Below are 27,161 nucleotides of genomic sequence, written 5' to 3'. Positions count from 1 at the left end.
TATATATAATTATTTAATACTGGACCTTACATCATTCTTAAATACTCGGATGTGACCGACAACGAATAAAAGTGGTATCCATTAAAAATTCTCTCCAATTTATTACCCTCCTCCCATTCTCTCAATTTTATTAAAAAAATAAAAAATCTTTGCCTTTTCCTTTATTCCCTTCTTTATTCCATTCTCTTTCTTCTGCCCTATATCTGTGCATGGCCTCTGTTGAAGAAGACCAATTACAACCATTTTCTTTCTTTACATATCCCTCTCTATCATCTCTCTCTCTCTTCCATAACCCTTTCCTTTCTTTAACTTTCTGCAAAATCTCTTCCAAAAACCAATCCAAACTGAAATCTTCTCTTAATTATTTGTTGCTACCCGATCTTTGTTTTTGTATGATTGGTTGTTGCTTTTTTCAAAAAAATAAAAATAAAAATAAAAAAAACCCTTCTTAAGTTTTTGAATGAGGATTTAAAGATGCCTAATATTGAAAGGTTAATAAATATTGAATCTTCTTCCTCCTCCTCTTCTTCTTCTTCTACCCCATTTCTTGATCTTTCTCTTCAAATTAGTCCACCCAATAATAATTCTACCTTCACTGCTAATACTTTTGAAAGCTCTAATAATGGAATTATTATTGGGACTCCTAATCATAATCATAATAAATTATTTACTCATCATTACAATGATAAATTCAATCAAATAAACAATGGGGTTTGGCTTGATCATCATGGTTTTTTCAACCCTATTAATGGCTTCCCAATTCATCTCAACCGTTCGTTTTTCTCTTTGAAAGACTCCAAACAGATCCCTACTTCCCCTACTTTCTCGTCCTCGTCTTCGTCTTCGTCTTCAATCTCCTATTCGAAGATTTCTACCTTCACTTTGCCACCGCCGTATCTCCCGTACCAGTTGGACTCTGGCCGATCGTCAACGGTGGCAAAAGGACGATCGATGAGGGCACCGAGAATGCGGTGGACGAGCAGCCTCCACGCTCAGTTTGTTCATGCTGTTGAGCTTCTTGGTGGCCATGAAAGTAATACTTTGAAGTTTCATTCTCTCTTTTTTTTTTTTTTCTAATTTTTAATTTTTTTTTGTATTTATTTTTTTTTTTTTTCACTTTCTTATTTCTAATTTGTTTTAATAATGTTGTGTTGTTTAAGGAGCTACGCCTAAATCAGTTCTAGAGCTCATGGATGTGAAGGATCTCACATTGGCTCACGTTAAAAGCCATTTACAGGTTATTTTTAATTTCTTATCCTTTTTAATTTAGAATATTAAATTCAAATTAATATCTAGCCTGACGAAAAAAAATTAATTATTAAACTATGCTCAGATTGACTCGTGTTATATATCAAATAATTGATATATCTCATAATGCAAATTCCACAACTAAATGAATGCAGATAATAAATGCCTGTACCTTCTCACACAGTAAACCCTAACTCACAAAGAGAGAGAAAAGGAGACATCATTCATCATTTTTTCTAATCAATAATACACTACCATCATGTATATCACTGTAAATTTAATCACCTAATTTCTTTTTTACTGTTTTCCCAACTTTATGTTTCAAATTATGAAAGAAGAGAGTAAAGAAGGAGAGCCCTTATTAATTTTTCAACTCCTCTTAGGTTAGGAAATTTGTAATAACACATAAATGTATTGCCTTTTGTAACTATTTTATTTTAGAATTTTAGTTTTTGAATTACGTTTATAAACTCTCTTTTCATTTCTAAATTTCTTGTTTTGTAATTCACTTTTTACCAATATTTTCAAAACAAAAAACAAGTTTAAAAGTTTTGAAAATTAGGATTTCGTTTGACAACCATTTCGTTTTTTTATTTTTGGTTTTTAAAAATTAAGTCTATTTCCTACTAATTTCTTATCATGGTGCATAAGTACAATAGTTGAATAAGCCAAATTCCAAAAACAAAAACAAATTTTAAAAAAAATACTTTTTTTAATTTTTCAAATTATGACTTGGTTTTTTAAACCATAGGTAAAATGTAGATAACAAAATAAGAAATTTGAAAGTGAAAATAATGTCTATAAACTTAATTTTAAAAAACAAAAACAAAAAATCAAATGATTACCAATCAGGACCTAAAACATATCTTTGGAACTCAGCAAAGAATAATTCAATTTTTTTACAAAAATGTAAATCATGGTAAGAAATTAAAAGAAAATATAGTTAGATTTTTAAAAAAATAAAAAATAAAAAAGAGGTCTAAGTTCGTTTTTAACCTTAATTAAGGAAATTTATGGCTCCACCCTTGAAATTTATGCATAATAAAGGGTAAAAAGAAAACATTAAATCATCATCATAATCATAATATACAACTTTCTATATGAAAATTATCATAATAGTTTTACATTTTGAATCCTTAACCTCTCTCACTCTTTTTACTTAAGAGCACTTTCTACATGCTAATTATAATTATGCTTTAACATTTTGAATCCTTAAGCTCTCTCTTTTAATTTTCAGCTTTTATAATCTAAGAAAAGCAAATGGGTAACTCAGCTCTATATATTATTATTATTATTTTAATTTTGTCAATGACTTTTATTACAGATGTTTCGGGCTCATAAGACGACCGACAAGCCTGCAGCTTCTCCAGGTAATTAATCAGTTCTTCGCTTATCCTTTACCCCTTTTCTTTTTACCAGCCTTTTTCTTTTTTAATTCATTTTATTTTTATTTTAACATAAATTACAAAAATCAATTGTAATTACAATTACACCCTCAAACTTTCAAATCTAAAAATTCAACTAATGGAGATAGAAATTGGACTCTCGATCAAAAGATAAAAATTGAACCATCAAACTTATGAGTGTTACAATTTCTACAATTATATAAATTCAAGGGTCTAATTTAACACGTGTATAAGTTAATTTGAGACTAAATTTTTATAATTAAATATTTGAGGGTATAATTACAACTATTACGATATTTTAGAAGTGGTTTTTAGAAATAACCATTTATTTTATTTATTTTTTATCGTACCCTCCCTCTTGCATATTATTTACCAAGTTCTACTGTTATTGTGTGCTCTTTTCATTAAATTTACAAATACGAAACATATGTCCCCTATTATTTTCCAAACAAGGTCCTAAGTTCTAGGACATGTACCTTGTACGTCTATATTAATTATGCACGCACGTTATATTGTCCTTGATATATATTTGAATAAATTCGCACGTATATATGACATTTTAAAAGACATAACATATATTTTTTTGGTAGTTGTTAACAATTCGATTATATTTTAAAAATTTATAACACATGCATCCACAAGTAATAAACTAGTGTATTTTAAAGGTCGTTCGGAGGGTAGTTCTGGCTCTCTAGAGGATGATATGTTTTCTACTCAAGGAGAACATATGGGCTATGCTTCCTCCAATACTTCTCTTTGCTCTATGAATTCCATAAGGTAAATTATTATATTGTTTTCTTTCTCTGATAAAATCATGTTTAATATATAATATATTAGTCTATAAAGTTAACTATATGATAAAAAGGTTAGGCAAATAAAATTTAATGTTGATAAGATGAGAGAGTAGGTTGACTAACTTTAGATTAACCCATAATTTGTGATTTTGACTTGCTAATAAGGTTTAAACAACTACTACACAATTATAATCTAGACTTAAAATCTACACTTCTAAAAAACGAATACAAGATGAAGAAGATTTGTTGATGGATAAGCATAATATAAGAGTAGTTTTTTAGCCTCTTTTGGAATTACTTTATAAGTATCAAATCCTCCGACCTTCATTGGTTTCGATTTCTAATGTCTCGTTTGGTAATTATTTGTTTTTTTTTTTAAAAAAATTAAGTCTATAATCACTCATTCCACCTCTAAATTTTTTACTTTTGTTATCTACTTTTTATAAACGTTTTAAAAAAATCAAGCCAAATTTTGAAAACTATATAAAAAAAAGGTATTTTTCAAAAACTTGTTTTTTTTTTTTCCGAATTTGGCCAAGATTACAATTATTATATTGAAGTCGAATGCAAATCATTGTCAGAAATGAAAAGAAAATATACTTACTTTTCAAAAATCAAAAAATAAAAAAAACGAAATAATTATCAAATGAAACCTTATGTATATCTATATGTCATGCCATAATTCATTAACTCACAAAAAAAAAAAAAGATAAAGTGGGAAGTACCCCTTTTAGTTTTTTTGCAACTTGTTTGAGCTATTTTATGTAAGTTTCATATTTGGTCACATCCCCTTCACTTAACACTCTTCCAAAGGCTTATAATTCAAAGAGTAAAAATAAAAAGGGTTTGATGGGTTTTGTTCATTAAAGGTGAAGTAAAATCCAAAGAATGCTCTCTTCTGACACACTAAAGAAACATAGATTTTTACGCCACATAGCTTAAGATCTATTTTGCTTTGGTTTCTGGATGGATTTGCAAAGGAAGAAGAAGAGGAATAACAATATATAAAAAGAAAGGGTTGTCTTGTATCAACTTAGCTTTAATTTGCTTTCTTCTTTTTTTCTTCTGTATATCTCTCTCTTCTTTCTTCTTTTCTCGAAGATTTTCTTTGTCCTTTATCACACAAACGTAGCTATCAAATGCGCTAAAAGAAAAGTTACATTAACTGAAAAAGCTCACGACCTAGGGTTTTACTTCCTTGTTACTTTTTGGGTTACAAATATACTTAAATCATTGAGTTTTAAGTTTGAATTCTCAAACCCTCTTTCAACTTTTTCACCTTTCTTATTTAGATATTTTTTTAAAATTAAGCCCACAAATACCTATTTTCATCTTTTTGATCCATCTATTTTGTTACCTAAATTTTATAAGTGTTTTTTTTTGTTGGTGTTCGGATCTCTTATGCATTTACTGTTGTCACGGATCCATCGTGAGCTTTATCTTTGGCCCACTTCTCTCGGTCTGGTGGTCTAGTCTCGTTTTTCGAGTTGACCTGCGTGAAAGATCCTCACGGGATGCTAAGCCTACCACACTTACATGCTTAAGTAAATATATGGGGTGTATAGTTCAGTTAAGTACATATGAAGTAAGGTCGGGACTCTCCTTTGGAGATTATTTACTCTCCCTTTTGGGGTCATCGAATGAGGCTATTTATTATACCCTTCCTCTGGTCTTCACCTGTGGTTATGTGTAACCTTGAGGATGTCAAGGTTGTTTCTAGAGCTCAAAATTGTAAGGCTCTAGACGGAGTGCTTCATGGTTATTTCTCGATTGATATATGTTTTACCAGTTTGGTTGGTTAGTCCAAACTTCGAGACTCTGACTTTTTCTTTTTGGGATGTGTGCTCTCCTATACTTCCTCTGATTTTCTTTGAGAGCTCGGGTCCGCTGGTGGTTTTTGGGTCTTTTCTTGGACAACCCTCAATATTTTCAAAATTGAAGTCAATTTTGATATCTAAAAAAAGTAGTTTTTAAAAATGTGGTTTTTTGTTTTATAATTTGGAGAAAAAGACATTAATGGCCTATTTTTTGGAGGCCTAAATGAATATGACCCATCTTTTAAAAATTCATGATTTCTAGCCTTTTGCTTACGTTAGATTGGGGTGAAATTACTAAATGAACCAAAATTAAAGTTTTCTTTTTTTGATTCACACGTTGCTCTCATCTCCAAGTTTTCTTATCTCTCTTTGGAATCAAAGAAGATAGAAGATGTGGCTTGAATGAGAGTGAGACCGAGGAGCGAGAGGAAGAATCCAAAAGAGAAAATTGAAGACAATGAGAGGAAGAAACGAGATCGACACTTGCTCCTCAGTCTGTTGAGCATGTCATGGGTTGAATCAGTAATTTTATAATAAGCTTGCATCAGTAGGATGCCAAATTTCATTTGATTTCAAATAGTGGGTCAAATTTCATTTATACCTCTAAAAAGGGGTCATCTGTGTGAAAATTTAAACTAAGAATCTAAATATTTGCTTATGATGGATGAAAACATATTATGAAATTGTGAGAAAAAAATAAACTTCTATATAAAAAAAACCAATAAAAACAAAAACTATCAAATTGGACCTAAACTTTTAGACATTTTACTTTCGGTCTTCAAAGTTTATATAATAAAAGATCGATTACACATGTGGGTCTTTAGATTTTCAGGCTTCATGTCATTTACTCTTTAAAATTTACAAAAATTTAATTACATCTTCGAAATTTTAACTTTATGTTTACTATATGTTATCCTTGTTAACTTCGTAAGTTTCATATTTATGTGACATGCTTAATTGAGATTAGGTAGCATGAACCTGTAATATACCAAAATTATGTCTACGTGGCATAATTCATGGATTTTCTTATTTCGTTCCTTAAACTTTGTGAAATACTTTTTAATTACAGAGGTTTTGATTTTTTTTCTTTTTTGGTTGATGTTAGTTTTTTACATGTCTGACTTCAAAAGTGATAAGACAAGTTTATGCATGTCAATTGAACTATACTCATGTTGACTTTTTTTTATTTGATTTTTATTTATATATTTAAAAATTCATATATTCAACTAATTTATTGCTAATCTTAAAAGCCTACAAATTTTAAACTAAATTATATAGAGTTCATTAAATATGGAATAGATAGATCATCACATTTTGTTTGATATAATTTCTTTTTCCCATGTATTTTTAGAAAATGCAAAGCCCTTATTATATTTCTTTTATTTTTGAATCCTCAAAGCGTTCCATGGAGGAGTTGTGCTGACATAGATGGCGGCCAATCATCTTTAAAAGTTCCACCAAAATCTTCCCAACAAAACAAGGTATGAACTCAATTACAATTCACAAATGGTCAAATTGCAAAAACTACTGAACTTCAACTTTGTATAATTGTTGTTTCGATAGTAACATTTTATAAACGTTTCAAAACTATCATTTGAATTGAAATCTATCAAAATATTGGATAAAATATGGACTCGAAAATTAAAACAGTGTGGTAATAAAAATTAGGACCTGAATACCCATCTCATTATTTTAACTAGGTTACTACCACACCCATTTCCAATTTCAATTTTCTATCTAAAATTCTATTAAATTTTTTTACTTCAATGGTAGCTTTTAAACATTTATAAAAAGTTAAAAGTATTATTACAATTTCCGAAAGAATACGAAACAAGAGACAAAGTTTACCCGATTTGTTTGTTTGTTTTCTTTTTTTTTTTTTAAAAAAATAATTTAGCAATATTTTATTACCATCAAATTTCGTGTTATATAATAATCAACCACATTTTGTGATCATCATTATTAAATAATTTATTGACACACCCCCCATATTTTTCATGTTTTTCAAATGTGTTGATAAAACTTTTAATCGTTAGGAAGAATATTTGAATGTATTCTAAAATACACTCAATTTTACGTACACTTCACCCTAATCATATAAATAATAATAATAATAATAATAATATCATAGGACAATTGAGTGAGATGCACAAAGACAGATATAGTCTTAGATGTACCAAGGGTTTTTTTTATTTTAGATTATGAGTTTTGGAAAAGAAAATTATAATTAATATATAGTACGAGCATGGGTTTTTCATAAGTTTTTTAGAGAAAAAGAGTCTACATGACACATATATATCTTTTTCAATTTATCTAATGAAGACCTAACATAATAGAGATGTTTACTTGAACTATGTTTGAATCCCACATGTCACATGTGATGAGTTAACAATCCACCTAATTCAAAACAAATATATGTTTATATGTTGAGGGTGCTCAACTAAAAATTACTAGCTTGATCTAATAATATATTATTTTATTCATATTTTGTATACTAAATCAGAGCAAAAAATTTAAGAGATAACAAATAAATAACGTACCTTTTTAAATATAAAAAATATGTTTAAAAATAATTATCCTTTATAATAAAAGTTCTAACCGTCCAAAGTACTTTTGCAACTTTTTATTTTTAGAATTTTGTTGCTATAAAAGGTAAATATTTTGGAATTTTTCTATTTATAAGAATTTTTCAAATAATAAATATTGGGTTATTTTTAAATAAAAAAAATGAGTCAAACTTATTTATAAATATAACATAATTTTACTATCTATCAGCGATAAACTATGATAGACATTTATCAATATCGTAATAAATGTCTATTGCAGTCTATCATGGTCGATCACTGATAGACAGTGACATTTTACTATAATTTAATATACTTTTTAGTAATTTTGTCATTTAAAATAAATATTTTAAATTATTTAAAAATTAGAAATTAAAACAAAAAATTAATATAAAAACGTAGATTATATATTCAACACTGTCCTTATAAGTATTTGAGTTTTTTGTTTTTCTTTTTAAGAATTATGTTTATTTTGTTACCATTTTCATCATATTTTTATATTTCCTAACTAAATATTTGAATCCTTTAACTAAATTTAAAAGCAAACATAGGTTTTCAAAACTTTTTTTTTAGTTTTATAAATTTGATTTGGTCTCGAAAAACATTTTTAAAAGGTAGAAAACAAAACGAAGAAATCAATAGATAGTTGTAGTGTTTATAAGCTTAAATTTCAAAAACAAAAATCCAAACGGTTATCACATTCTTAGAGTGTATTTGGAATACATTTTCAAGTCTTTAATTTAAAAAATAAGTCATTTTGAAAAAAATTGGAGCGTTTGGTAACCGTTCAAAATAGTTTTTGAAGTGTATTTTCAACCATTTTGGTAAAAAAAAATAAACATGAATTTTTTGAAAAACTTTTTTTTTCCAAATCTATCCAAACGAGCCTTAATTATTGCATTTCTATAAATATAGATATTGAAGCGTTGCCTAATGGAAGTATGAAAATGGAATCACTACAGTTGCTACAACCTCGTTTGATAACCTTAATTTTTAATTTTTTTAATTTTTTTAAATTAAACATATAAATACTACTTTCACTTATTTAGTTTCTTTATTTTGCTAACTACATTATTTTAAGAGTATTTTTAAAATCTAAGCCATAATTTAAAAATTAAAAAAGAATAGGGTTCCAGTTGATAACCATTTTGGTTTCTAAAAATTAAGTTTATTTCTTCTCAATTTTTATGATGATTTTCATCTTTTTGAAGTAAAAAAGTTGAATTAAAAAAAATCTTAGAAAAACTACATCTCTTGTTTAAATAATTGACTTGGTTAAAAAAAAAAAGGTAAAAAGTAGATAACAAACCAAAGAATTTAGATGTGAAATGAGTGATTATAAGCATAAATTTTCAAAAACCAAAAAACAAAAGAGCTACCAAAATGAGGTGGTAGTTTTGAAAACCAGTATTTTTGTTTTTCAAATGATTACGTAAAAAAGATGAAATTAAGGATTAATAAATTGTGATAAAACTATTGGAAAAGACTTCTCATTTCTACCGCAAGAATAAGAAGAAAATAACAGAGAAATTAAAAGAAATCAATAAAATTGGTAACACAAGAATTTACGTGGAAAACTTCCAACTTGGAAAAAAAACCACGACCTACCAGAAAGAAATCCACTATGCGAAAAATTGTTACAATTACACAAAACAATTCTCTCCCTTGATCCCAATTACAATAGCACTTTCTTGAAACTTTTGAATACTCACACCTTTTTTTCCCACTCTTAAACTAGATATTACAAAAGGAATTTAATTAGAGTTAGCACACTAAACTTAAAGTGTTTCTAATCGGGACGACTGAAAACCAAAGACATGGACTCCTTTTATAGGCTTGAAGCCCATAACTTTCCTAAACATTTTTTATATAGAACAAGCCGACTTTCCTAAACCTTTTCAATGTAGGACAAGTTCATGACTTTCCTAATTTTTTTTATGTGAGACAACGGCAATTTTAATATTATGTCAAAAATCCAACAAAAATAAGCACAATTTTTAGAAAATCATATCATTATCAAACGAGACCTAAATTAGAGGAAACTTACCTATCGGGTTTTTTTAATAGAAATTTTGCATATAGATTAAAAGTTGGAGAAATTTCAAATGCATTGTGCAAACATTAATATAAATGCAATTTAATTATTATGGATTTAGGGGCGTTGAATTGAGCACAGATGAGGAAGCTATATTCTCAAGATCATCAGTTGCATTTGGATTGTCACAAACTCTAATTTAATGATGGCTTTAGGCAGATCTGATTTGGCATTATATTCAAGGAGATGTTTAATTTGTTATCAATATCCTATTTAATTACTTTTTTCTTTTCTTCAATCATGTACTTAAATATTTGGTGTCACTATCTCATCAACTCATATAAATTTTAGTGTTTTGAGAATCAAAAGAGCTCATATCAATTTTATATTAAATTGTTTAATGACTTTTACACTGTATTTTCGCTAATACTACGATATGATAGAAATATTCGAACTTCTGATATTAAGAGAGATAATACATGTCGATTACGGTTGAACTATATATATTTACTTGAACACTTCTAGATTATTGTTTTTGAATTGCTTGTGATTTGTGATCTTTTCATTTCGTAGTGCTCAAAATATTAGAAATAGTTGAAATTTCATGGTTGACTCTTAGTTAACAAAATTAGATTCATGCCATAAGGCTAAACACACATATATAATTTATATTGTTTTAGTTCAACAAATATGATAGGGTAGATTATGTAGATATCTCCAACATTAAAGGTGACAGTACATTGTAATGACGGTTGATCTATACTTATTTTGGCTATATAATTTATATTTATTGTATGAATAATATTCACTTCTAAAATGAAAAATTGGGCAGTTGCAAGTTGTCAAAAAAATTCTAAAAATTGTAAAATTAGCAATAATTTTTTAAATTTTACAAATATAACAAAAAAATATTAGATCTTATTTTTGGTTTTTTATTATTTCAATTTTACCTTTTGATATATCAACATGTATATCAATAGTAATCAACAATATATCTATATATTTTATGTTTGACATATCGATTAACTGTTATACTTTATATTTGATATATCAATCAATTGATATATTTTATATTAGGTAGATTAAACAGTTATACAATTGATAAACCAAATTTATCATTCATTATGCCAAACTTATTAGTAAAAAATTGCTCATGCATTTATTATTATTTGTGGACTTATAATAATGTTTCAAAGTATTGCTTTTCTAGTATATCATCATAACTTATAACGGTTTGATTCATCTTTTTTTTTTTTTTTTTGGTAACCATTTTGAATGTATGTTCATAAACTATTGATACACTAATGTTGCATTTGAAATTGAATTTTGAATAGGTGGTTATCTATGACTGATTTGCTGAAACTAATATATTTTTTAGAATTACTGATATACTAACTATACTAATATTATACTTGAAATGAATTTTGAATAATTGACATTGATATATCATTAATATACCAATATTATTATTAAAATTTTAAATTTAATTTAGAATGAATGTGATTTTGATATACTATTGATTCATGAATATTATACTTGAAATAAATTTAGAAATGAGTGTTGATATACTATTGATACACTAAAATATACTTGAATGATTTTTTAATGAGTACTAATATACTAATGGTACATCACTGTTAGGTTTTAAATAAAATTTGCATAAGTGCTGATAAACTACTGATCATGCACCAATGTATAATACTTAGTATTACATTTTGAATGTGTGATGATATATTATTGATATATTAATGACATACATAAAATGTATTTTGAATTAGTATGATATAAAATTGAAATACCAATATTTTTTTTTTAAAAAAAGAATACCAAACGGGTTAGTAGCTGTACCAAATTATCCCAACTATATTGACATAATCGTAGTACCCTCATCTTCTTCTGACGTCTATCATTAAAAATCCAAAAAGTATAGAGGCAAGAATATAAAGAGGGGAAAAGGCTAGAGATAAGCCAAAAGGGAAGGGAAGAGTCGAATAGAAAAAAGAATACCAAACGGGTTAGTAGGTGTACCAAATTATCCCAACTATATTGACATAATCGTAGTACCCTCATCTTCTTCTGACATCTATCATTAAAAATCCAAAAAGTATAGAGGCAAGAATATAAAGAGGGGAAAAGGCTAGAGATAAGCCAAAAGGGAAGGGAAGAGTCGAATAGGAGAAAATTACATAAAAGAAGCATATTTAAAGCAATCAAAGCGGGGTTGTAACTAGAGAAGCGTTTTGATCTAAAGCTCCAAAAACCAGCAAAATTGTAATGTTCTCGCATAAAGTGTTTTGTTTGGTGTCTTTTTCATTGAAGATCCGATTATTTCTTTCACTCTAAATAACCCAACAAAGAGCGATCGAAGAATTGAAGATGAAAATATTCTTTTGAGAATGTTATATTTCATATTTGGTATATAAAAAATATTGTTGATATGCTTTACTCTTATACAAAATATGAAATATATAATTCTACAATTGGTATGTCAATTTAAATGTAACTTATATGCCATCAAAATCATTTCAAAATTTTGAAAATATAATAAATTAATTTATATACTTTATATTAGTTATATAAGTTCATACAATTAACTCAATTAAGATATACCATCAAAATCATATAAGATTTATGAAAACTTAGGAAAACTAAAGCCAAAATCCCAATTAGAACATCGAAATCGAACTTGTCAATTGAAAACAACTCTATATCAAAACGAAATATTAAAATCATGAGTGTATCAAATGCATACAAGGTTTAAAATATTGATGTCGAGGGAAATATCAAGATCTTCCTTCTATCGAAATTTCGATAGAAATATCGATTTTGATGGATATTTCTGAAAAAATTATAAAACAAAAAATTAAAAAAAAAAATAGTAAATAAACATTTTATTATTCTCAAATAAGTAAACATGTCTATTATTTATATTATATTAATATGAGTGATTTTTTCCTACTTATTTTTTATGTTTTGTGGATTTTTATACAGTATAATGGAAATATCGGTCCACCCCTCATGTCGATATTGAGCTCATGAAAACGTAAAAATATCGATGAAAAATCGACATGTTGATGGAATTTTAAAACTATGGTTGCATAAGTTATCTATGTAAAATATATCATTTAACTAACTTACATAAAAAATAAAGTATACCATTTGGCTGATATACAAAAAATAAAGCATATCAGATATTGACCAAATTTAAAGTATATCATATATACATGCTAATATACAAATGAAGGTAAAGTTGAAATGATAAAACATGACGAAATTCGGATATTAATTTTTTTTGCTATATTTGTAATTTAAAAAAAATGATTTGTATTAATAATATTCAATTCATTAATGATACTATATTGCGTTGAATTGACATGTTCTTCTATAGGAAGTTGAAACAAACCGATGACTGATCATCCTTAACCATTGCATTAATCTAGCAAACTTATGTTGAACACCTCAACAACAGGATGTTAAATCAAAACCTACAAAAGTTAATGGAGCTATATGTATTAATCTTTCATGGTTCATGAAAAAGTAAGAATGACTCCTTGCTCAAAATACAGATGTTAAACAGAAAGCACTGACAAGTATTGTAATAACAAATATTAACAACAAGTAAAAGCTCACATAAGTTGGTAATCAGTTCAGTGATAATCCACCTACGTCTAGGGGATAATGTATCTAGGAAAGATAATCCATTGATATTAAGAAGTTAAGCAGTTTACAACGAAGTACTTATCTATATTACACAATCACTATAGTGACTCACGTACAGCTCAACTCACTAACTACTTAGGCTTCCCCTAGATGTGAAACTCCCTCTCAAGTGTACTTAGGCTCCCCTAAGTTTGATAATATTAGTGTTAGACATTTCCGCTTCTGACAGTGTGTGAGACTCCTCTTACTGAGATATTTTTCCCTTAGTTAGTGAACTCCCATCACTGATGAATCTTAGAAACTCCCTAAGATGGAGAACTCTTTCTACGAAGCTGAGTCTTAGGCTCCCCCTAAGACTGAGAATCCCTTCTTTAGCAGCAATGACTTAGGCTTCCCTTAAGACCATGATTTACTTCAAAGTGTTGCACTTCAACAGATGAAAAACTTGCACAAAGAAATAGTGAGCAACGAGCAAGAACACAATGTAGAACAATTCGATCGTTGAACATAAATTGTTTTGAACAATAAAACAAAATATTACTAACCTAAATGGACAACATAATTCTCTTTAAATAATAAAATCCAAGAAAGGAAATAAATCCCCATTTGGAATAAGAAGATCCCACTTCAATAAAGGAAAATATCGGACAGAATATTACAGTCAGATTTTTTCAGATAAGAAAAATATTATGCAGGAAAATACTCTGTGGTCACAAATAGATAATAAGACTTTATTTGAGACAACTGTAGAAATTACTACCTTAGAAAAATTATAAAACTAACTAAACAAACCTCCAACTAACTTCCCTTTTGGTTTATAATTTTTTTTACATGGGCAGAACAAAAGCAAGCAACCATTCATCCACAATATAAAGATGTCTAAAATAAAGGTTTGACAAAAAGAATAACATCATCGGTAACAGCACAAAACAAGCCCAAACATCAAAGTCTTTTAGAATAAAACCAAACCATAAACCAAGCAGCATCAACTCAAACACAAAAACAAATTTAACAAAGTATCAAAAGGAAAAACCAAAAGTAGAACCAAACACAAAAATATCTCTAAAAACTCCCCTCTTTATGGCTATAAAAAAAAACTTGGTTGAGAAGAGAAAGCTCCCCCATCCCTGGATAAGACAAACCGCATAATCTATAGTACCTCATCAACCTCGTTTTTTCTCTCCTGAAGCTTGTGCACCACTGACTCAAGGTCACAAGATTCATTTGATAGCAAGTGAAGGATACGACTACCGAAAAAAGACTCAATTAAAGTTTTGCTTGGACCATGAAGATGATGAGTCGTGGTGGTAGTGTCCAGGTCAGGAACATGGTGTCCCTGCAGAAGTTTTGGGTTGATGGAGAAGAGACTTAGAGAAGGCCCAATAGATTCTATAGGGGAAAGAAGATCAAGCTTCTGGGATAGCAAAATACCGTAGATAAGGTGAGGAAAACAAATAGGCAATTAAGAGTTGTGGACCCAATATGTCTTCTAATATGGTTCAGCACAAACACACCATAATTGAACTGTACTTGAGTCCCTATTTGATACACCAAAGTGGAAAGAGAAATGGTAAACTCGATTTGTGAGAAGAGGAGCGTCAATTATAAATGTCGATCCTGTGCAGAAAGGCATATCTAACACTGAATATAGTTGTAGACAATTGACTCCTTCGTGGCTATATCAAATGGGCTCCTATAGTTAGTTCAAACACTAAATCTCTGAGGGAAGGACGTTGTTCCCTCACATTCTCGGGCACATTACGATGCAAAAAATGATTAATCAAATTATCAGAGAAAACAAATTGATGGCATGTAATAAACTCCCTTTGATAATTTGGGCTAGCTAAATCTGCAAAACTAGAAGGAAGATTCAAAATAAAATCACGAACAAGCTATGGATAGTAGGGTCCCAAGCTCAAAACAGTTTGTTCAAGGCCAGTAGCATGAATCAACTACATAAGCTCAACGGCCTCTGGAGTACGGTCAGATAACTCTTTCTTATCCACAATTTTCGCTTAATAATGTACTTCCACAAGCTGACACCCTCCTCAAAGTGGAAGGAAACACCATCTAAAGGCACAGAAGGAACGTTGGAAGTTGTTGGTTGTTTTCTTTTGGCCTGAAGTAGAGGCCCTAGTGACACGAACATAACTAGTATCATCATTGTTCGAGCTGCTCTTGAATCCCCAATTTGAAGCTTCCTCAGAAGCAGTTTTCTCATATTCATTTTTAGCCATCGCAAAGGAGGCATCAACATCAACATTACCAACATCAGAGACACCAGCATCAACAACTGTTTTCTTTGATAGAACCTCTGTAATAGTAATATTGTCTTCACCGTCTTTGTCATCGGAATGAGTAGAGCGAGGAAAATTCTCATGAATTTGATCATTGGACTCAGTGATAACATCAGATAAAGCAACATTTTTCACATTCTCAGAAGTCTCAGTAGTCAATAAATCATCTGTCACAAGTCTTTGATCTAGTAAAGGGGAAGACTCAACCAGAGTCTTGACATTCTCTTCAACAGTTTGAGCCTCTTTACTAGGTTCAATATTAGCAACAACCAGAATTCATAAGCATTTTGCGAATCAATAGCATTAAGCATAGAAGATGCATAAATAATATTCTCAACAACAAACTGTAAAACATTTTCTTCAGAGATATTCACACCTTCAATTTCTTCTAACTCAGCAACAATCTCAACAGTAGTCTCAATACTTATCGACAATTTAACAGTCTCAAAACTTCTAGGAATAGAAACATTTTCTCCCAAAACAGTATCAGAAGCATGAACTGTATAATCACATAGTACTAGAACCAGATGCAAGATTATCATCAGCAACTAATCTAGTCTCAGAATCCCGAGCTTCTACTTGAACATTAACAAATGGTTTGGCAATCTCCTTAGGGTTTCTAGGTAAGGCTATAAAATCATGCATGTGATCGAATGAATCACTTGAAGTCGATTTTCAATATCTAGACGAATTTATAACCCAAGTTTAATAAGATCAAACAATATCAAAGCAGAGAAGCTAAACTTTTCTTTTTCTTTTGTTGCGTTAATCAATCCTGCACCAAAGCATCTCCATTTCGTCGAGGGAGGAAGAACTCCGATTCATTCTGTTGAGCAGGGAGTCCATGCATACAAACTCGACATTTGTTGATTAAAGCGAGAGGAACATCCTTAGAAACATGTAGCTCTCGTTTGACTTTCTCTTTGTATCTCACCATTTTTTTGTTAGAAGTGTGAGTTTCTTGATGAGTACTCACCATCAGTGGAGACTTAGTATGAAAAGCAAGTACAAAAAATTTCTAAAAAGACGGTTGAGGGAAGAACAAACTCACAACACAACAAGGAAGCCTGTCACGATTAAACTGCTAACAGTTTAAATCCAAAAAGCAATTAGACTTCCTTGAACTCCAAACAACCACAATTACGGTGGTTATTTACATGAATAACTTCATGGGCTTGTGATAACGGGCAAAAATGTACGTTCATAATGCTAAGTTCTTAAACAATGTTGGCCTGCGTTGATAAAATGTGTTAGATTGCATCTAAAAAGCATTAAGTTTATTATATTGCAGCCGCATGCGTTCATCGGATAGGAATAGTTGATTTTTGTGTTTTTATGCAGAATATGCGTTGACACAAGGTGTAAATTGCGATCATAGGAAATCATTGGTCGAGCACAACATTACCGCAAAGCTTTGCGGTGATTGCGTTCGCAAACATTTGCCTAAAAAGGATTACTGCAACTTGGTTGGTGCAACATGGTGAGCGCATCTGGGTGAAAGACACAATTAATCATGATGGGACAGAAAGCTGATGACAGTGGAATCCGAATTAAGTTGACAGCCGCTAACGAACAAGTACATTCAGCTTTTTGGTGACAAATATTCGGCGCATCAGTTAGAAATTAAAACCGTCCCATTTGTACAATCATGAGAGAGAAGCCGCCTTACTTTCTGGAAGTTCTATAAATACCAAAGGCATCCTTCAGAAAAGGGTTTAGTCAATTCAACAGTTTTTATAAGTTCACCGTTCTATTCATAGTATAGCCTTGTTCTTAGATTTTCTTTCATTTTACGGTAGACACGAGAGAAGAATGTTGTGCCAACAGATCATTCCAGTAAGCTTGAGAGAGCGCCAGAAGCTACCAGAACAGAGAGAGGGCTGACGCCTACAGAAGTAGGAATATCTTTAGAACCGAATAGAGACTAACAGTGTAAAAGCCTCGGTCAGCAAGGAATTGCTACCAGGCTCTCTACCTTTATCTTCCATTGTTATTTTGTATTCAAACTCATTTATAAAAATGGAATTTCCTTCTCTATATCTATTCACTCTCTGTTATTCACGCATGAGTAGCTAAATCTGTTGAATGGGTTGAGAAGCATTTAGCTAGTACAACTGGGAATCTTCATTCTATGCGATTATCTTGTATTGTGTATGCTTCATTCGTCCATTAAAGATACTTGGGAGGGTAATCTATGGACAGGATCTAGGCTTGAGAAAGTCAGGTTAGAATCTAGGCTCGAGAGAGTCAGATTAGAACACATAATTAAGAGATAGGAGCTTAGGAATAAGCACTATTTGCTATTAATGCATCGCATGCATCCTAGAGATAGGATATAATTGTGTGTGGTCACCTTACATTTATGCATCTTGCACCATCGCATAGGACAAGAGTAGAGACTTAGGAATAAGCTCTATGGATACTTCTGTATTCAGCACATGCGTCCTAGACTTAGGAGCATCGCATTTGCATTGGAAAATGACTTGCTGTGCATGGTTCTAGTATGATCGCATAGTTTGACACATTCCCAGGTAACGATAGCTAAAGATCTTCTCAACCTGTTCATCTGCATACTCAGTGCATCTATCACGCAATCCAACTTTTTCTCAAGTCCACCGCATTTATTTATTTTTCATCACCGTAACACAACAACCTCAAGAACTATTGATTTATTTGGTCACCGCAAAGTTTTCATAAAAATTACCACCACAACCTATTTTCACAAGTCCCTGAGTTCGACCTTGGACTTACCAGGAAACTCAGTGGAATTTACACTTGGATTCCACTGAGGAAACTTGAGTGCTCAACGCAATTTCACCATCGCATATCATCCATAATTTCACTTCATAAAGTAACGCATCAGCTTGCATGCTTGATGGGTTGAGATCTTCAGCTGAACAACTTATGAATTTAGTTGTTATGCCTTCAAGACACAAAGACCCAAAGCTGATCCCAGGGCCTCAAGTCAGTCAACATATAAAGTATTGGTAAAAATGTTTGCTAATTTATTTTTAGTGTTGACATGCTCTAACATGATCTACTTACTTTCTACAAGGTCACGAATAAAGGTATCTTATGTCAATATGTTTAGTAGGATTGTGATCAACTAGATTATTGGATATATTAATTGCATTCATGTTGTCACAATAAAGAGTCATGACATCTTACGGGACATCATACTCTAGTAACATTTGCTTCATCAAACGTATACGGTAAAACATATTCGCTTGTGTCATTTATATTTGATTATCCTTCTTGCACTAAAAAAATGACTATTTTTAGGACAAGATTGATATTTGGCACACACACCTATAGTAAAAGCAATATCTATTCTACTCACTGTTAAATAGAGTAAGCTTCCAATGATGCTCCTGTATAGACTCTCACTAACTTGAGCAGGAATTCTTTTAGCATTATCATTTTCAAGGCCAAATTTATTCACTAAATTTTTGGCATATTTGCTTTGAGAAATAAAGATTCCCTCATTTAGTTACTTTATTTGAAATTTTAGAAAATAGGATAGTTCTCTTACCATGCTCATCTCGAATTCTTCCTACATTTATTTCACAAAGAGCTCGACCATTTCCTACAACATCCCTCCGAATACAATGTCATAAACATAAATTTGGACAATCACAAAATTCTCACGAGATTTTTTCACAAAAAGAGTTTTATCAACTTCTTCTCGACTTGCCATTAGTGACAAGAAATTGAGTTAAATGTTCATACTAGGCTCTGGGTGCCTGTTTGAGGCCATAAAGGGCTTTTTGAATTTATATATAGGGTGTGGAGATTTCAAAATCCTTTATGTTCAGCAACATACACTTTTCATTAAGAAATTCGTTCAATAAAGCACTATTCAGATCTATTTAATATAGTTTGAATTTTAGAAGACAAGAAATATTGAGAAGAGTATGATAGCTTCATGTCTTGCAATAGGAGCGAAGGTTTTATCAAAATCCACGCTTTCCATTTGAGTATACCCCTGAGCCACTAATTTGGATTTATTGCTAATGTCATTTCCATTCTCATCAGTCTTAGTTTTGAAAATCCACTTTGCGACAATTACATTCACATATTAAAGCCTGGGAACAAGAGTCCAGACATCAATTCTTACAAATTTCTTAAGTTCTTCTTGCATGGTATTGACCCAACATTAATCTTTAAGAGCTTCTTTGACATTTCTTGGTTCAACAGGGAAAGTGAAGTAAATATTACTATCTTAAGATAATTGACTTTATCTACCCTTCTACTTGTCACCCCTTCTTCAAGATCACCATGTTACTAGAGGGATGATTTTTACGAACCCTGTTGGAAGCTTGCTTGTTACTAGCTTCCGCCTACTCATAAGCACTCTGGTTGACCTCCATAGGGATTTCCAAATTCATGTTGGAAGGCATGCCAGACGAGATGTTAGGAACATTAGAATTGACAAATGGAGTAGTGTTGGAATCTTCTTCTTCTATAGAAGTAAAATTGTAATAGGCTATATCATCATCGATCACAACATTAATGGAGTCCATTATAGTACGAGTTCAACAGGTAAGCTCGACTATTTTTGGAATATCCAAGAAAAATCCCTTCATTCAATTTGAAATCCCATTTCCTCTAGCCTCTCTGTCAACAAGAATGTAGCAAGTACTTCTAAAGATGTGGAAGTATTTCATAGTCAGTTTTCTCCCTCTCCATATTTCATAAATTGTGCTTGAGGTACCTTGTCATAAAAAAAACTCTATAAAGGATATGACATGTTGTGTTTCGTTCTTCTGCCCAAAACTGGAATGGAAGATGTTTTGCATGTAACATCGCTCAAGCCATCTCCTAAAGTATCCGATTTTTCCTCTCTACAACTCCATTCTGCTGCAGAGTAATAGAGGTTAAGAATTCATGGTGAATTCCTTTATACCTTTACGGCAATTCCATAGTTCCAAAGGTGTTTCAGAAACACTCTTGGACGGAGCATAGTTCAAAATATAAGCTGTAGTCTACACTGCATAACCCCAAAATGAAACAAGTAAATGAATGTAACTCATCATAGATCGAACCATGTCTAACAAGATTCAATTTCTCCTTTCTGATACACTCTCCACCTCGATTAGTTCAAAGTGTCTTAATTGTTTTATCTAATGCATTTTCAACTTCGGCTTTATACTCCTTATACTTTTCAAGGGCTTTCGACTTATGTTACATTAAGTAAACATACCCATATCTTGAATAATCATCTATAAAAGAGATGAAGTATTCAAACCCTCCTTTTGCTTTAATATTCATAGGACCACAAAGGTCTGAATGTACAAGTTTTAAGAGCTCTTTGGTTCTATGGTCTTTTCTAGTGAAAGGTCCTTTAGTCATTTAGCCTCATTCGTAACCAACCTCTCAATCCTTTGAGATTTATGTGACCTATTCTTAGATGCCAAAGTTGGGTATTTTCTTTAGGAGAACCTTTTGTCTTTTATTTTGAGTTACTGCGGTTTTGAACATTTAAGTATTAAGGAGGGCCTTAGATGCTAACGACCTTAGCACATAAAGGTTACTTTTGAGATTTGCAGAACAATTTTGAACACAATGTTTGTAAATAAACACTTTATTCACAATAAAATTCAAAGTATAGTTTTGTTCTAACAATCACTTTCCAGAAATAAAGTGCCTTTTCAAATCAGGAACTATATACACATTATCTAATAATAAGTAAGATTTTTGTAAAAGTAAATGGGCCCTTCCACTACAATCGTCCAGACGACGTGTCCAATTTCAACTCGTATCATCATCTCCCCATTTGCCAGCTGCCACCAGGAACTAATTCCCCAAAAGGAAGAATAAACATGATTAGTGGCGCCTGAATCTATTATCTAGGTAGAATTTTCATTCTCCACCAAACAAGTTTCCAAAACGAGTAAATCATATTTACCTTATTTGGCCTTCTTCTTTTCTGCTAAATATTTAGGATAGTTTTGTTTCTATTGTCCCTTCTAGTTGCAGTGGAAACCAATTCCCTTAGCAACCTTGGCTTTCTTGCCCTTTTAGGCAGTAACAGGGTTAGCTTTTCCCTAACCTCCTCCCTTCTTCTTTTTCAACTTTTTGGTGCCGAAAGAAGAAGATTAAAACTTCTTTTCAGAGGTCGAACCTCTGTAGAACTTCCTTGAGGACAAGACAACATTTGCCTCACCTTTTTGTTCCTTGACTTTCATCAAAGATTGGTATGTCTATAGGTCGTTAAGAAGGGTGGTCAGGTTGCAATCAAGCTTGTTCATAACAATATTGCTACGGAACCAAAGGAAACTCTTAGGTAAAGTTTTCTAGATGAAGCTAACCTGAATGGCTTCATCGATGACAGACTCGTTGATCTCTGCCACATTAAAGTGGACCATCATGTTTACAACATGTTCATGAATAGAGGCCCTTTCTTTCATAAGGGTATTGAAGATGTACTTAAAAGCGTCATAGCAGAGTTGTGTGGACGATTGTCCAAACATCTCCCCCAATGAATCCATTATCTCATGAGTTGTGTCCATAGGTTAGTGCTTCTTGGCCAAGACTTCAAATAAGCTGGCCAAAATATATGCTTGGGCTTTTTCATTCACCTTGACCCATCTGTCATATGCATCCCAAATGTTTCGAGATCCATTACTAATAAGGACTTGAGGACACACCTCAACAAAGACGAATCTCAAGTCATCTATAATTAGCATATTGTTAATAGTATTCTTCCAACTTGTGTAAATATCCTCGTTCAATTTATCAGTAAAAGTAAGTTTAAACTAGTGCTCATCATCATGATAGTAGCTGAAACCATACAATTTATTTATATTAGTTATTCATGCATTACCCAATTAAAACCAATCAATTTAGCAAAATGATAAGCGTCCGCGATGCTTATTGGATGCAAAGCTAGAGGTCCTTCTAGGATCCTTGCAAAAACTCACAAAGAAAGCTAACTAAGATCAAACTTAGAATCTATGATGGTCACTCTTAGATCCTAAGAAAACTCACTCCAGAATTAGCTTAATCAAGACTAATCGAATGAATTGATTTAAACATCAAATCTAAAACAAGATTTGAAAGAAAAAGACAACACCAAAGGGTTGAAAAGCACAAGATTTTTTAACTATGGATAATTTGAGTTTTGAAGAACATTACAAGCCATTTTATAGGCCAGATGGTCGTGGATAGACCAAGAAATTCAAAATTCATTCAAATATAATTAATTGCAAATTGTAGAAAATAACACCTAGAAACTTGAAACTTAATTGCATACTAAATTATAAGTCAAAATGCAAAACTAGGAATATAGAAAGTCTTCAAATTACCTTAAATATCTCCACTAGAAGGCATAAAAGTAGATATGCACATTTGACAAGGTTTGACATCACATTTCCCCATGCAGTGCACACTTGACAACATTTTCTTTACAAAATCTGCACACTTTTATTTACCACGTCATCTTCCAAACTATAGGACTTTTCCCATGCCATCTTCATGCCATTCTCTAACATTATATAAAACTTTGGTCTCAAAATTATTTGTCAATTCTTGTGAATTTGCTAGTTTTTGAAGATGTAGTGTGAATGCCTCTTGAATCTTTGCCTTGCTTCTTGTAATTGGTCCTTTAGGTACATGAAATGGTTCAATGGTTGAATTCACATCAACCCCCATTTCTTTAAAAGAATTTGTCCTCATATTAAGGTCTTCATTCCCTACATCAAAAGAAGTCAAGTCAACCACATTGAAAGTAGAACTTACGTGTACTCACCTCGAAGATCCAATTTGTAGGCATTATCATTGATCCGCTTTATCACTTGAAATGGACCATCTCCTATTGGTTGAAGTTTAGACATCCTTTGATATAGAAACTTTTCCTTTCATAGATGAACCCAAACCCAATCACTAGGCTTAAAAATCATTTTCTTCCTCCCTTGGTTCTTGCTATTGACAAGCTTTTGATTCTTCTTTTCAATCCTTTCTTTGACTTCTTTATGCAAATTTTTTATGTATTCTGCCCATGAAACAACTGCATCACTAGTAAACTATTAGGTGGAAAGGGTGACAAATCTAAAGGAGTTAATGGATTAAAGCTATACACAACCTCAGAAGGCGAAAAAAGGAGTGGTGTTATGTATTGCTCTATTGTAAGCAAACTCTACAAAAGGTAGAGTATTCTCCCAAGACTTGAGATTTTTAGACATTAGTGACCTAAGCAAAGTTCCCAATGTTCTATTAACCACCTCAGTTTGCCCATCGGTTTGTGAGTGACAAGTTATTGAAAACAAAAACTTAGTTCCCAATTTACTCCACAAAACTTTCCAAAAATGACTTAAAAATTTTGCATCTCTATCACTAACAATAGTCTTAGGAATTCCATGCAATCTAACCACTTCCCTAAAGAAAAGATTAGCGATGTTAGTGACATGATCTGTTTTATTACATGGTATGAAATGTGTCACTTTACTAAACCTATCAACTACCACAAAAATGCTATCATGATGTCTCCTAATCTTTGGTAGTCCTAAAATAAAATCCATGCTAATGTCAACCCAAGGTTTATTAGAAACATCTAAAGGTGTGTAAAGACCATGTGGTTGTGTCTTAGACTTAGACTCCTTACATTTGAAACATTGTTTGCACACTTTATTCACATAATTTCTCATTTTCGACCAATAAAAATGTTCAACCAATATGTTATATGTTTAAATTCCCCAAAATGTCCCATTAATCCTCCCCCATGAGCTTCCTTCACAAGCAACTCTCGAATGGAACACTTAGGAATACAAAGTTTTCCTTTCCTAAAAAGCATTTCATCAAACACAATATAACCATGCACATTTTCCCCTTCTAAACATTGAATATACACATCATGAAATTTAAATGTCTCTACTTTGTACAAATCAATCATGTGTTTAAAACCAAGAATTTTTGCACTAAGGGAAGAAAACAATGCATACCTTCTTGATAACGCATCAACCACCACATTATCCTTACCTTTCTTGTAATGAATGACATATGGAAATGTCTCAATGAACTCTACCAATTTAGCATGCCTCTTATTCAACTTTATTTGGCTTTTGAGGTGCTTCAATCTTTCATGATCTGTGTGGATGACGAACTCTTTTGGCCACAAGTAATGTTGCCAAAGTTGAAAAGCCCTTACAAGTGCATGTAATTCCTTATCATATTTAGGGTATCTAAGTTGTGCTCCATTTAGCTTCTCACTAAATAACATGACTGGCCTCTTTTCTTACATCAAAACAGCCCCAGTCCCTATCCCACTTATATCACATTCAATTTCAAAAGATTGGTCAAAGTTAGGTAAAGCAAGACAAGGTGTATTAGTCAATTTATCTTTCAATTCATTGAATGCATTTTTTGCTTTTCTTTCCATTCAAATTTCACATACTTTTTAACAAATTCATTTAATGGTGAGGCTATGCTACTGAAATCCTTAATAAACCTCCAATAAAAACTAGCCAAACCATGAAAAGATCTCACATTGGTTGCATTGATGGGCGTTGGCCACTCTCGAATAGCCTTGACCTTTTCTTCATCAACTTTCACCCCATCCTTTCCAACAATGAATCCTATGAAATGGACTTGGTCCAACAAAAACTACACTTTTTAAAATTGGCATAAAGCTTTTCTTCTCTAAGTTTAAGCAAGTATACCACAACAAATTTTCCAATGTATTCTCTCAAAACATGATTCATTAGCCTCATAAAAGTAGTTGGTGCATTGGTAAGACAAAATGGCATAACAAGCTACTCATAAAGACCAATTTTTGTTATGAAAGTCGTTTTCCACTCATCTCCACATGCATTCGAATTTGATGTTAACCACTTTTAAGACCAATTTTTGAAAACAAGTTTGCACCATGTAATTCATCTATCATGTCATTCAATCTAGGAATAAGATGTCAATACTTTATCATTATTTTGTTGATGGCTCGACAATCAACACACATCCTCCATGTTCCATCCTTCTTGGGTACCAAAATGACTGGAACTGAACAAGGACTCATGTTTTCTTGAACATAACCTTTATCTATGAGTTCTTCCACTTACCTTTGAATTTCCTTGGCCTCGATTGGATTGGTCCTGTCGACCGCCATATTTGGAAGCGTTGCCTCGAGTATGAAGTCAATTTTGTGCTCAATTCCTCTTAAAGGAGGTAGACCCGTTGGTGCAACTTCATGTGGAAACATGTCATTAAATTCCTGCAAAAGAGATTTAAAAGCACTAGGTAAACTATCATTAGAGTTAGGTTCAGTTACTAACCACATTCCTTTGCACATAAGTACAAAGTTTGGTGCTTCGAATGAAAACATATTCCTCTATTCCCCTTCTCTCATAACCAAACTCACTCTCTCTTTTTTTCCCCTCAAAATCACTCTTTTTTCTCTCTTGGTTTTCACTCATCTTTTGCCCCTCACTTTTCTCTTTTTTTTTCGCTCTTCTCCTTTAACTTACTTTCTTCTCTCCTCTCTTGATCCTCAAATTTTTTTCTTTTCTTTTCTAATTTCACTTGATTGAATTGTACTTCATATGGAGATAATGGAAGCAAAGTAAACTTCTTCCCATTAAAAGTAAATGTGTACTTGTTCAACAAACCATCATATGTGACTTCTCTATCATATTGCCAAGGTCGGCCCAATAACATATCACTTGCATGCATAGGTACTACATCGCAAAGAACCTCGTCCTTATATCTTCCCAAAGTAAAAGAAATAAGAACTTGGGAGTTTACCTTCAATTCTCCTTTGTTTCTTAACCATTGAAGTTTATATGATTTTGGATGTGGAGGAGTAGTGAGTTGGAGTCTTTTTACAAGAAAACTACTTACTACATTTGTGCAACTTCCACTATCAATCACAAAGCTATATGGGGCTCCTTCAATCAAGCACCTTGTGTGAAATAAGTTCTCCCTTTGATCTTCAACTTTCTCCTCCTTGATCTGTACATTAAGTACTGTTCTTGCAACTAAGGATATGGAGTTACCTTCTTCAATGTACTCATCATCAAAGACTTCAGATTCTTCCTCAAGTTGACCACCCTGTGCATCATATTCATCTTCTGAATCAATAATTTCATTTCTTATGACCATGACCTTTTTATTGACACAATCTTTGCTCGTGTGCCCAAATCCTTTGCGCTTCCAACATTGAATGGAACTAGATTTCTCTCTTTCCTCCTTTGAAGCTTCATTCTTTTTAGTATAGGTGCTTCAGGCTTCCACTCTTTTAGGAGCCACAAACTTCCCTTTTGCTTCACTCTATTCACAAAACCATCATTGTTCCAAATATTAGAATTTGAAAAGGTATTAGCTTTAGAATTATACCTCTTGGAATGTTCC

At 31.6% G+C, this 27,161-nt stretch overlaps 1 protein-coding gene and 1 pseudogene across 1 annotated transcript; one reads left to right on the top strand and one right to left on the bottom strand.

The window, feature by feature from the left end:
• Nucleotides 1-156: 156 nt before the first annotated feature.
• Nucleotides 157-10,232, top strand: LOC120067998 (transcription repressor KAN1). The gene is made up of 6 exons (XM_039019655.1): nucleotides 157-1,033; nucleotides 1,161-1,237; nucleotides 2,573-2,618; nucleotides 3,320-3,431; nucleotides 6,665-6,746; nucleotides 9,986-10,232. Exons 1-6 carry the CDS (start codon nucleotides 475-477, stop codon nucleotides 9,992-9,994), a joined length of 885 nt encoding a protein of 294 aa, XP_038875583.1. The 5' UTR covers nucleotides 157-474; the 3' UTR covers nucleotides 9,995-10,232.
• Nucleotides 10,233-14,674: 4,442 nt separating this feature from the next.
• Nucleotides 14,675-25,830, bottom strand: LOC120067496 (annotated as a pseudogene).
• Between the last annotated feature and the right edge of the window lie 1,331 nt (nucleotides 25,831-27,161).

The sequence above is a fragment of the Benincasa hispida genome, chromosome 12 (genome assembly GCF_009727055.1).
Source record: "Benincasa hispida cultivar B227 chromosome 12, ASM972705v1, whole genome shotgun sequence".
NCBI classification, from domain to species: domain Eukaryota; kingdom Viridiplantae; phylum Streptophyta; class Magnoliopsida; order Cucurbitales; family Cucurbitaceae; genus Benincasa; species Benincasa hispida.
The sequence above is the reverse complement of the archived record's forward strand: the minus strand, read 5'-3'. Positions and strand labels throughout refer to the sequence as shown.

What these genes read in the sequence shown, in the direction of transcription:
- LOC120067998 (XM_039019655.1), top strand. Translation starts at nt 475, where the DNA reads ATGCCTAATATTGAAAGGTTAATAAATATTGAATCTTCTTCCTCCTCC. An exon ending in GCTTCTTGGTGGCCATGAAA is followed by an intron (nt 1,034 to 1,160) that starts GTAATACTTTGA and finishes GTGTTGTTTAAG; the next exon opens with GAGCTACGCCTAAATCAGTT. An exon ending in ACGTTAAAAGCCATTTACAG is followed by an intron (nt 1,238 to 2,572) that starts GTTATTTTTAAT and finishes CTTTTATTACAG; the next exon opens with ATGTTTCGGGCTCATAAGAC.